This window comes from Pseudophryne corroboree, chromosome 7 (assembly GCF_028390025.1).
Source record: "Pseudophryne corroboree isolate aPseCor3 chromosome 7, aPseCor3.hap2, whole genome shotgun sequence".
Lineage (NCBI taxonomy): Eukaryota > Metazoa > Chordata > Amphibia > Anura > Myobatrachidae > Pseudophryne > Pseudophryne corroboree.
In genome coordinates this window covers 305,734,118-305,747,523 of record NC_086450.1, presented here as the reverse complement: position 1 = coordinate 305,747,523, position 13,406 = coordinate 305,734,118, and the positions used below count along the sequence as shown (strand labels likewise).

Here is a 13,406-nt window from a genome sequence, read left to right as displayed (position 1 = left end):
ACAAGGGGTCTGAGGATCTCATCTCGGTACCTAATGGCAGTCAGGCTACCTCTGGCGAGCACATGGAGGGCTGTGCGGCCCCCCAAAGAAATACCACCCCACACCATTACTGACCCACTGCCAAATCGGTCATGCTGGAGGATGTTGCAGGCAGCAGAACGTTCTCCTTGGCATCTCCAGACTCTGTCACGTCTGTCACATGTGCTCAGTGAGAACCTGCTTTCATCTGTGAAGAGCACAGGGCGCCAGTGGTGAATTTGCTAATCTTGGTGTTCTCTGGCAAATGCCAAACATCCTGCACGGTGTTGGGCTGTAAGCACAAACCCCACCTGTGGATGTCGGGCCCTCATACCACCCTCATAGAGTCTGTTTCTGATCGTTTGAGTAGACACATGCACATTTGTGGCTTGCTGGAGGTCATTTTGCAGGGCTCTGGCAGTGCTCCTCCTGTTCCTCCTTGCACAAAGGCGGAGGTAGCGGTCCTGCTGCAGATTCAGCTTTACCTTTCACTCGTATACAAGCACCCATGATGGCTTATGGTAGAGGACCTAATTTAAAACACGTTAATGCGTCCAACTGCTACTGCTACGAATAACTAGTATGACACGCTTTAATGCGCGGTTAGCACATCACTAAAATGTGCGCCGCGCTACCATGGTTACCGGTGACGCGTATGGATTCAATTCTGTAGCCATGGTAACGCGCGATACGGATGACGTATTTCCGGTAGCTCCGGACGCGTGGCGCAGCGTTCACAGCTGTCTCATGTGTTTAAATGATGGTACCTATTTCGGTGATATGTATTTTGATTCTTGCTTGCTCTGTGGGTCCAGGATGTTATATTATATACATAACGGGGGGTTTTTGAATCACACTGCAGGTATTCTATTTGGGTTGATTACATTGTTGATTGATATTTGATGGGCTATATAAGGGGACCCGGCAGGCAGTGTCAGTATGTGTGTAATTGGCATGCTGTTTGGATGTCTCCATTGATTGTCCTGAGAAAGGCCCTAGGGGCCGAAACGTCGACACACTATTGGTGATTATAATGTATCAATAAACCTTTATACTCTTATGGACTGGTGAGTGCCCTCTGTTGGATTTTCCAACACACCTGGTATATGTGAAACCCTTTTGGGGTTATCATGAGCAGCACCCCATGGTGACGATTTTTTGGACGTGAGTGCGGACATTTCTATGGATATATATATATATATATATACTGTGTATATATGTATATAGTAATAGTTATATTTATTTTTATTGTATAGTTGTTAGGAATGTCTGTGTGTTTGTGTTGCCTTGCATTGTCTCATTCCTGCCTCTAGGGGTCTCACTTGCTGCCTTAGGTCTGAATGGCAGTTGCAAACTCTGTCCCTGCAGGTTGATTACCTGATTGTGAGCAGCTGTGGCCAACACCTTGTGCTGCTATTTAGCTCCAGCTCACCAGCATTCATGTGCAGATCATTGTGGTTCCGTCTGGAGTGTGACTAGGCTCTCTCCAGTTATCCTGTCCTGCTTCTGCCATACCTACATCTTGGAGACATTTCCTGCAGTTTGCCGTTACACATGCCTTGCTACAAGACTTCTAACCCTGCTGGATCAACATCTGCATTCCTGTACTATTATTTGCAGTCTGTTTCCACCCCTGCCTGATTACTACGTTTTGGTATGTTATTTTCCCCCTGCTTGGTTTAAACCCGGATTTCTTCATGTTTATTTCACCTCTGTAATTAACCTGGACTATACCTATATTCGAGCATAATCATCCTCCCTGTTTCTATAACAAGCCATTACAATTATCTGGGAATATTGTGTTCTGTTCCATGTTAATCAAGTATCCAGTTTCTGTATGCTGATATTTTACTGGTTCTTTTCTACAATAAACCTTGTTTTAATTTTCACCTGGCTTTAGCTGACCTCATTTCAGGTATGCACACACAGAGAAACCTAGTAATCCTAACAATAGTCTTGTAATGTTATATATGTTTTGGTTTGCCTGTAATGTTTCCCAGGTCTTATCACTGGGTCCCCCATGCTGGGACTTTTGTCTCTGATGTGCCCTTAACGGCTCGGCTTCAGCCACGTATGTATTTGTTAGCAGTTGGGCAAAACCATGTGCACTGCAGGAAGGGGGGGGGGGGGAGATATAACATGTGCAGAGCGAGTTAGATTTGGGTGGGGTGTGTTCAAACTAAAATCTAAATTGCAATGTAAAAATAAAGCAGCCAGTATTCACTCTGCACAGAAACAAAATAGTCCAACCAAATCTAACTCTCTCTGCAAATGTTATATCTGCCACACCTGCAGTGCACATGGTTTTGCCCAACTGCTAACAAATTTGCTGCTACGATCAGGTCTGAATTACCCCCTTGGTCCTTCCGGTCTTTGTTGATATACTGTGCATTCCACAGCTGTTGGCCGGTGGAACGTAGATGTATTTCATGTCATTGGAGCGCATATCGCTTCCGGGATCGGAGCTTGCATGGCGGGTAGTGTTTACACGTTTGTTGGCTATGGTTTAGCACACCTGACGGTTATACGATGTAAAAACGGGCAGTGGTGGACGGCATTTTGTATAACTCACTGGGTTTAATAGTATTATTTACCTTATATTATTATACTGAAGTCCGTTTCCGTTTTGCATCTACTTCCGGTTATTGGCCTATGTAATACCGGCCTTGAGACATTTGATCCTCAGCCACTCAGCAGGATGTCTCTGATACAGCTGCCGGAAGTGAGTACATGTGTTTTTTGGCTGGAAGGTCTGATATATTTATGGCACTGTTTGGGTATACAGACCCTTTATTCTGTCTTAAATGTATTCCTTCTAGTTTATGCCTTAAGAAATTGGTTGTGGATCCCATGATGGCTCCGCTTTTATATGGTTATTTGAAGTAAGTATTTTCCTCTTTTGTCCCTAGAGTGGAATTTGGATATAGATTTCCTGGGGTTAAGATGTGCTTTTTTTACAGGAATCGTTCATTTTGTATCCTTTTAGCGGATTTTGTGTTGGTATCCTAGGCTATCCATACTGCTTGATCAAGTATGCATATTGTAGCATTTTTTGTTTATCATTCCCATATGTCCTCTTTCCTATTACTTTAATCTGTTGGTGTATGTCTGATTATAACCTATTGCTTAGCCTTTTCCCTCCTGAGAATGGCAGTGATGCCTGCCTGGTTGGATAATATATATTGTAAGTGTACCTTATGGACTATATTCTTTGGGGCTACACTGATGGACGTTGTTACATTTTCCATGTGCACTTGGTTCTTGGATTTTGGCTTTCTGTTATGAGTATATTGATTTTTGTAACTCCGGTCAAAGGGCCTGGGAGGCTTAGAGTGTTTTAGGTGTTTTGTTTCCTTACAGAAGTTAAACATAGTAACATAGTATCTGAGGTTGAAAAAAGACAATTGTCCATCGAGTTCAACCTATTTGTGGTCTCCTATGCATGATGATTTGACTAAAATTTCTGACTGATGCTGCTGTCAGCCATTGCATTTTATCCCTATTTATAGTAACTATAATGCATGACTATGCACCATACCCCTGGATATCCTTATCCATTAGGAATTTATCTAACCCATTCTTAAAGGTGTTGACAGATTCCGCCATTACAACTCACTCGGGCAGGGAATTCCAAACACGTATTGTCCTTACCGTGAAAAAGCCTTTACGCCGTATTGTGCGGAATCTCCTCTCCTCTAACCTGAGCGAGTGTCCACGGGTCCTCTGTGTTGATCTAACCAAAAACAGGTCCCGCGCAAGCTCTGTGTATTGTCCCCTTATATATTTGTAGATGTTGATCATATCCCCACTTAGTCTCCGCTTTTCCAATGTAAACAACCTAGTCTTTTAAGCCTTTCCTTGTATTCCATCGTCTCCATGCCCTTAATTAGTTTGGTCGCCCTCCTCTGTACCTTTTCAAGCTCCAGGATATCCTTTTTGTAGTACGGTGCCCAGAATTGTACACAGTATTCAAGGTGTGGCCTCACTAGTGATTTATATAACGGGAGTATAATACTCTCGTCCCTAGCATCAATACCACGTTTTATGCATGCTAATATCTTATTAGCCTTCTTTGCTGCAGTCCTACTTTGGGTACTACTGCTTAGCTTGCTATCTATGAGGACACCCAAGTCCTTTTCCAGTACAGAATCCCCTAATTTTACCCCATTTAGTAGGTAGGTGTAATTTTTGTTCTTGTTACTACAGTGCATTACCTTACACTTGTCTGTGTTGAAGCGCATTCTCCATTTGGCTGCCCATGCTTCTAATTTAACTAAGTCGTTCTGAAGAGACTCTGCATCCTCCTCTATTTATAGCCTTACACAATTTGGTATCATCTGCAAAAATTTACACCATGCTCTAGACCTTCTGTTAGGTCGTTAATGAAAATATTGAACAATAGCGGTCCTAATACTGAGCCTTGCGGCACACCACTTAGCACTTCAGTCCAAGTTGAAAAAGATCCATTAACCACAACGTGCTGCTCCCTATTATCTAACCAGTTTTTGACCCAAGTGCATATTGTGCTTCCTAGCCCTGATTCTTGTAGCTTGTAGATAAGTCTCATGTGTGGTACAGTATCGAACGCTTTGGCAAAGTCTTAAAAAGATTACATCCACGTCTTTACCCTGATCTAGGTTTGCGCTTACTGTTTCATAAAAGCCAAGTAAGTTGGTTTGACAGGATCTGTCCTTCATAAACCCATGTTGATTCCTTTTAATGACCTTATTGACTTCAAGGAACTTCTGAATACTATCTCTTAGAATACCTTCCAATACTTTCCCCACTATAGATGTAAGACTAACTGGTCTATAATTACCTGGTTCAGCTTTACTTCCCTTTTTGAATATAGGCACTACTTCCGCTATACGCCAGTCTTTGGGAACCATACCTGATATAACTGAATCCTTAAAGATCAAAGATAGCGGTTTTGCCAGTTCAGAGTGAAGCTCCATTAGAACCCTTGGGTGAATACCATCGGGCCCTGGTGATTTATTAATCTTTAAATGTTTTAATCGGTCACAGACTACTTCCTCGCTTAAATAAGTACCTATCAGTGGGATATTCTCATTATTGAGATTGTGTGTCAGTCCCTGAAATGGGTCCTCTCTAGTGAATACTGTTGGAAAAAACTCATTTAGTGTGTCTGCTATGTCATTATCATTTTTGCTTAAGACTCCCAACTTGTCTTTTAAAGAGCCTATACTCTCCTTCTTTAATCTCTTGCTATTAATGTATTTAAAGATTTTTTTGGGATTCGCTTTGCTTTCCTTTGCTACTAGTTTTTCAGTTTCTACTTTAGCCGCTCTTATTTCCTTTTTGCAAATTTTGTTACATTCCTTATAGTGCTGAAATGACTCTGCTTCCCCGTCAGATTTGTATTTTTTAAATGCTCGCTTTTTCTTGCCCATAAGTTCCTTAATCTTTTTATTAAGCCACATCGGTTTATGATTTTTATTCCTTCTTTTGCTACTCATAGGAATAAATTTGAGTGTATTTTTAGCTAGCAGGAATTTTAGTACCTCCCATTTCTCCGTAGTATTTTTTCCTAAAAACAAACCTTCCCATTCAATATCCCTGAAAAATACCCTCATCTTTTCAAAATTTGCTTTGCTAAAGTTTAGAGTCCTAGTTGAGCCAGTATAGGGCTGTTTATGGAAACTGATATTGAATGTGACCATATTGTGGTCGCTGTTTCCTATGGGTTCCCCTACTATAATACCTGATATCAAATCCCCATTGTTTGTTATTACCAGGTCTAAGATTGCATTGTACCTAGTTGGTTCCTCAATTAGTTGGACTAAGTAGTTATCATTAAGTGTGTTTTAAAAACATATTTTCCCTAGCAGTATCACATGAATCGTTTTTCCAGTTTATCTCTGGATAGTTAAAATCTCCCATCACTACTATGTCTCCTACTCCTGCTGCTCTTTCAATTTGCTTTAGTAACAATTCCTCATCAGATGCATTGATACCAGGCGGCCTATAGCATACACCCAATACTAACTTTTTTATTCCTTTTTCCCCGCATGCAATTTCTACCCTTAATGTCTCGACAGACAGTATCTTCCCGTATATCCGGTTTTAAAAACGGCTTTACGTAAAGACACACCCCTCCACCCTTTTTATTTAGTCTGTCTCTCCTAAACAGTGTATAGCCCTCCAGATTGACTGTCCAATCATGAGATTCATCCCACCAAGTTTCAGTAATGCCTATAATATCATACTGTTTGCTTGCTGCAAGTATTTCTAGTTCACCCTTTTTACCAGTAATGCTTCTGGCGTTTACATACATACAACTAAGATAAGTATTTTCCCTTGCGTTAGGGACATCTTTCACCTTATGTAGCAATGATGACCTGTAATCGTCATTGGTTAGTGCTTTGGTAAAATCCCTTTTAGTACCCATGTTAGTAACCTTACCGCCTGCTCTTACCCTCCCCCCAACTTCTCCCCCATTTTGTTTACTACCGCCATCCCCACTATTCTCACTGCATGACCTGTAGTTTCTAGCTAAACCCTCCCACCAGGCTCCTAGTTTAAAATCTCCTCCAACCTTCTAACCATCCTTCCCCCCAGGACCGCTGCCCCCTCCTCATTCAGGTGCAATCCGTCACGACAAAAGAGATGGCGCCTGACTGAGAAGTCCGCCCAGTGTTCCAGGAACACAAACCCATCTTTCCTGCACCAATCCCTAAGCCACACATTTACCTCCCTAATCTCCCTCTGCCTCCCTGGACTAGCGCGTGGCACGGGTAATAATTCCGAGAATATTACCTTAGATGTCCTTGCCTTCAGTTTCTTTCCTAAGTCCCTATAGTCTTTCTTAAGGACATCCCACCTTCCGCTAACTTTGTCATTGGTGCCAACGTGCACCAAGACCGCCGGGTCTTTCCCAGCCCCTCCCAACAATCTATCTACCCGGTCCGCGATGTGCCGTACCCGAGCACCCGGGAGACAACAGACTGTACGGCGATCACGGTCCCGGTAGCAGATTGCCCTATCTGCCTTCCTGATGATAGAATCCCCTACCACCACCATCTGACTAGGTACCTCTCTATCTTTTATCCCAACCGCGCCAGAGGGACCGCTCCTCTGGATGCTAGAGGGAGCAGTCTCCTCCGGCACCGTCATTTCTTCACTATCATCCTCCGATTCCTCGTCCAATCGGGCAAATTTGTTCGGGTTTGATAGTTCGGAGATGTCGAGCCTCCCCCTCTTTTTCTTCCTTCTAACTGTGACCCAACTGGCTACCTGATCATCATCCTCTTCTACCAGTGACCCCTCCCGCAACTCCTCCACCGTTCTGTCTAAACTACGCTCGAGATTGTGAATCTCCCTCAGTCGCGTAACGGTTTGCTCTAGATCAGTTACCTGGGCTTCCAGGGCAACAGTTCCCACACACCTCGTGCAGATGTAATCACACTGGGCCGGTAGCTCCAGGTGTGCATACATCTTGCACGACATGCACATGCTGCAAGTTCTTATATTGATGAGCACATACAAGGTATCACTTAATATTCTTTTGTATAAAAGCCAGTCTTGAGAAAGATCCATATGTTGGATCGAAACATTGACTGATGGCATATTGAACTGACTTTCGAAACATAAAAATTAAAAATGTTTGAAATTTAACTGTGTGAGAGTCCTCCACCTGCTGTGGAACCTCATCTATATTTGTTGACTAGCATATGTTAAGTACATTGGGAGCACCCAGCTGTTGACTTTTAATTGATAAGAGTGCAGAACCCGCTGTGATATATATATATATATATATATATATATATATATATATATATATACATACATACATACATACATACATACATACATACATACATACATACATACATACATATAGAAATGGTTTCTTTGGGGGCGCCTATTCTTATGGCTTTCTATGGGATAATTCTTTTCACAGTCAAAAAAGGTCTTAAATTTAAATTTTGATCTTATATTTAGTCCAAATACCATGGTAAGTAATTTGTTGAGTACAACCAAGATTAATATTTACAAGATATTAACATATTTATTAAAAAACATGTAGAGATACATATATGATATTGTATAAAATTACTAAATAAACAGTGTATATTAAAAATCAGTTGTTTTCTTTCATTTCTGGATCTGAGTGATCAATCCGTACAACACCCAACGTGTTTTGTCATTCAAGACTTCATCAGGGGTATAGCAAAACAATCAATGTTCATGGGTTTTTGGAATGCTATGTGGTTTTTTCCATGTGGTTATCACTCTGGGTTGTAGTTAGGAGTTGTGACTATTTCTAAACTTCTTTTATCAAGTTTATGACTCAAACAGTTATAGTACAGTGTGGAGCCCCTAAGGTCTCTTCTGTGGGGCCACTGCAATTAAATTGATCAGCCCGTGTTGAATAGTGTCACCATGGACCATACGGCTGGCTTATATTCCTATTCAAGTCCCTTTAAGCCTTTCCCATATTATCAATTGGATTAGAGGTCCCAGCTTTTACAGAAGAAGTTTTATGGTCCCAAGTTGGGGTCCTTTTTTAGATCTCTTCTGTGTTCCTCAGTGATGATCCTTCCTGTTTGGCTATCCAACAGATAATTGTGTGAGAGCCCCCCACCTCCTGTGGAACCTCATCTATATTTGTGGACTAGCATATGTTAAGTCCATTGGGAGCACCCAGCTGTTGACTTTTAATTGATGAGAGTGCAGAACCCACTGTGATATATATATATATATATATATATATATATATATATATATATATATATATATATATATATATATAAATGATTTCAAACACCTGGGATTGCTTGGTGCTTGCGCGGACTTTAACCTACACACACACACACACACACACACACACACACACACACACACACACACACACACACACACACACACACACATATATATATATATATATATATATATATATATATATATATATATATATATATCTCTCCAGGGCAACTTGTGCTCACGAACATGAAGTTCATCACAAGGGTGCTTTTTATCCTCCAAGGTAAATCCGCAGCACATGTGCAAGATAAATGATATACTAAGACAAAAAAGAAATGGGGGGAGCAGATAGTGTACTATGTTATATCAGGGGTAAACAAGCCTGTAAGTAAATCACTGTGCTTTTAACATTATGGCCCTAATCCTGAAGAATCTGCGGTGCATGCTGCAAAGTACCGATGTTCAGTAGTTTGCACATGCGCCAGACCCGTACTGCACATGTGTGGAGGGGGCAGCAACGGCTTCCGTTTCTTGGACTGGAGTGAAGTTTTCAATCAGTGTATTAAAAATGTGTTGGGCGCCCCTGGGCGGTTACAGGGGGTTGATAATCATACTAAGATGTAGCATAGTAAATGCATGTTATTGGAGTGATATGGGTATGATGCAAAAAGTGGTTGCGTATAGAGACGCTGAATTGCTCACATTGGAGGGCATATTTATAAGAATGACCTGCACCTAGCATAAGACTGCTGCAACTTTCAATGGTGCAACCGATGGTGGCTAAAAGGCACACAAAGCATGATTGCAGCATCTGTTGACACTGACAGTGGGCATCTCAGTCCTTGCACATCCAGATGCACGGATGTACCCCAGGAAAGGGCTTTGTAGCAACATTAGCATAAAGTTGTTGACGCAACTGCAGAACAAATAAAGACACAAGGAAGGGCACAACTGCATCCACCTCAGAATCAGGCTCTATAAGGAAGAATCCCACCCCCTCCACAGACCCTGCCTCCACAAAAAAAACCCACCCCCATTTTGATTGCTTCCAGAAATTTCCCAGGCTGGTTTTCCATCCAAATCCACCCCTGGGCGTGCACAGAGAGTACCATTAATGTTCTGAAGGTTTTTTGGTTCGTAAATGAAAGTTTCCACTGTCCAACACCTGTAATCATTACTAAGTTCTGGCAGAGAGAAGCATGTAGTAAAGTAGGAACAATTAACCTTTAATTGAACTGTTATATTTGTGCAGTAATACTCCCCTATCCAACTTATAGCTATCAGCAAAGGTATCAAAGATTGCACAGCGCAGACAGACCATGTAATGATAAAAATGTGTTAGTTAATAACATGGTGAAAATATAAATGTACTGTCATCTGCTATCACCATAGTAACTAATCAGATATTAGCCTTCATCAAGCTGACCTAAAGAAATCAAATGCTTTCTGTAGCTTATAGCTAAATTGTACTGTCTGCACTTTGTTGTTAGATAAGCATGACCGTGTCAATCAAATATATTTGCTTTGCACTCTGTTGGTCTTTCCACTGCAGTTATACATTCCTCATTAATAAGTGTCTTCATTTACTAACGCTGCAAATACATTTAGTGATGTGGAGTTAGGATTGCCAGTAGTATAACTGCATTTTACAAATAGTAATAGTAGCCACATAAAGTACCTTTAATAAAACCCTATACCATACATCCCAACTTTTAATCCGTCAGATGGAGACCCTTGCGAGCCATAGGCCTTGGGTGGGTGGACGTGGCCTCGTGGCTCGGCCCTTTTTTCTGCATTTTTAGGGAATCATTGGCTGCTTTGCGGAGCAGAGCAGCGGGTGATCAAAGGCTTCCCCCTACCTATGGCCACTGTGGCCTGCCAGTGTCCCACTGTAATCAGGACAGTTGGGAGGTATGCCTATAGTAGAGGTGAGATGTAGAAAGAGGTGTAGGTTACAGGTAAAGAGAGACAAACACTCGACACATTTTGCATCAGAAAATAAATAGGGACAATACCTAATAAACAGAATGCTACTTAGATTAACTGTTTAATGTCAACTGTAATTGAAAATATCAGCAATACATGAACCTTAAACTCCTCACTGCAAACAAAATATTTAATATTATGTCACATCTAGTTAAAACAATAAAATGCTATCTTGGCACAAAACTACCCAAAAACCCCAATACAGATGTAGCCAGTCTCATACGGGGTGCAAATAATGGTACGGGTGCCTGTTCATGTGCGAACAGTCACACCTGCGACCCATAGGTAAAGTATTGTGCGATAGCACCTGGGCATGAGAAGCTGTTGCTGCAATGCGCACACACGTGTACGCATCACGGCACAGATGTAGCTGGCTACATGTGTAGGTAAAGCTGGTTGTCTTACAATAACTGCATGCAAAACTGCAGAACACACTGTGATAACAAAATTCTGGGCAGCATAATAAACTGATACAAAGAGGTCTGAAAATTGTCTTCCTGCAAACTACAATTGTGTTATGGCTAAATGCTAAATCATACTTGCTGACTTTTGAACCTCCTCTCCGGGAGAAGCTCTGTTTACACTGTGTGTAAGCCCCAGCCTTTACCAGGTCTTCCTACTCTAAATTGGGGGGTCTAAGAACAGGGGGCGGAGCCAAAATGAAGCTATTCTCATTGAATAGCGTAACATTGGCCTCAACCCCTCCCTACAGATCCACTGTTCCTGTCACTACACTTCCCATCCTGCCCACTTCACTAGGAAGTGGGTTGGATGCAGGAGAGCCACCTGAAAAATCGGGGGTCTCCAGGACTTTCCAGGAGAGTAAGCACATGCTATATTAACATTATTTGCCTTTTAATCCTGTTATTTTTAAAATAGTTATTAGAAAGTTTTTTTTTCAAATGGCATCTTCTAGGTGTGCTGAAGTCAGGAGCACAGAAATCAGTTGTTTTGTTGTGCATAGTTCGGTATGCTTTACCGCCAGTTGGGATCCCGGCTGTCAGGAGACCGTCGCCGGGATCCCGACAGGCGGAATGCCGGCAGGGAACGCAGTGAGTCTCCTTGTGGGCTTGCAGCGCGTCCCAGGCATCGGGCCCGGTTGCGAGCTTTGCTCACCACACTATTCTTATCCCCCTCGGTGACCACCACCTGAGTGGGAATACCGTGCCTTGGTCGAGATTCAGACCACCGGCATTTCACCGGCTGTCGGGATTCCGGCGTCAGGATCCTGAATGCCGGGATCCCGATAGCTGGTAAATAAACCGCATCCCATTGTGCACACTGGTGATGATTCTAAGCTGACAGCAAAGCAAGTAACTGTATGTGGACAAACCATCCTGTAATGAGGATTACAAATACAGTTATTTTTCCATGTTTTCCCATGCAGCCCACAAATGCTGGACAACTTTATTTTTACACTGAAATTTAGATTGGAGTTTGGACACGCCCCTCTCACATCTAGATCTCCCTGCACACTGTAAGCCTGCCCACCTGCGCTGTGACATGGTCGCGCTAAATTACAGTAAATTGTTATTACAGTAGCTCTTTTTCGCTTTGCTCCCAACTCAGAATAAGCTCCACTGTGATTCATTTGGTTTCCTATCTGTTGCATTTCTATAAAAATGTATCCCCAATACTTTGGCGTCAATCATGGTGTCCTTTGCTGGCAATGTATTGCTGTGTCCTTCTCAATTCATTGGCTTCTTAACACTGCATGATTGTTCTTCTGCATTCCAATTTTAAATATTCACATTTGTCCAAATACTTTATGAACATACATTGTATAATCATGTAAGGGATGCAGCAACAACTTTCCATAGCTCCTATTGAAGAGAAAAAACAGATTATATATAGGATTTAATAAACGATATCACAATTCACTGCTCATGATACTGTATATTAAGTTCAAATACTGTCACCAGACAAAAAATACATTGCATTGTAAAAAATGAAATAAAACAAAAAGCACAAACTCGCTTAGGGGTATAGTAATTAAAGTGCAGGTTTTTAGAAGTGGAGATGTTACCCATAGCAACCAATCAGATTCTACTTATCATGTATCTAGCACCTTCTAGAAGACAATATCTAGAATCTGATCGGTTGCTCTGGGAAATATCACCACTTCTAAAAATAGACACTTAAGTAAATATCCCCCTCAGTTCCTTAATTTTTTACACCTTAACTACCTCACATTTTTTTATATTAGAATTTTGCATTGTTACGTTTTAACCTACAATAGCAAGAGAATTTAGCATTTTTGTATATGACGGATCTTCTTGGTAACATATTGGAACATTTAAAACCTGCATTTTTATTTATTGTTTTGCTACTAAAGGGGTGTGGGGTTACTATTATTAGGGTAAAAAAGTTGACAACACACTTCAGCACAACATTGCACTTTTTGACTTACGCGTATGGCCAGTTAGTCTTATGGTGAGGGCCTAACTGCAAATCTCACCTACAGTAGATGTCCCTACTTTGGATATTTTTTCATCATTAATTTAGTCGATGCAAACAAAATTATACTATGGTATATGCAAGTAGTCAGTAAGAACAGTACTGTAAGTGCACCCTGCCCATTGGAATATTGTGGCTTTGTTCAGACTACACCAGAGGTTCTCAAACTGTGTGCTGTGACACCCTGGGGTGCCGCAGGACACTTGCAGGGGTGCCTT

At 41.6% G+C, this 13,406-nt stretch overlaps 1 protein-coding gene across 8 annotated transcripts in view; it reads right to left on the bottom strand.

Moving 5' to 3' along the window:
* Positions 1–10,779: 10,779 nt before the first annotated feature.
* Positions 10,780–13,406, bottom strand: part of METTL22 (methyltransferase 22, Kin17 lysine) — a 748,727-nt gene continuing 746,100 nt past the window's right edge. For all 8 annotated transcript variants that reach the window (XM_063934257.1, XM_063934253.1, XM_063934254.1 and 5 more), the window contains one exon: positions 10,780–12,554. In XM_063934257.1, coding sequence (XP_063790327.1) covers positions 12,519–12,554 — 36 coding nt within the window. In that variant the 3' untranslated portion in view covers positions 10,780–12,518. The remainder of the gene's footprint in view (positions 12,555–13,406) is intronic.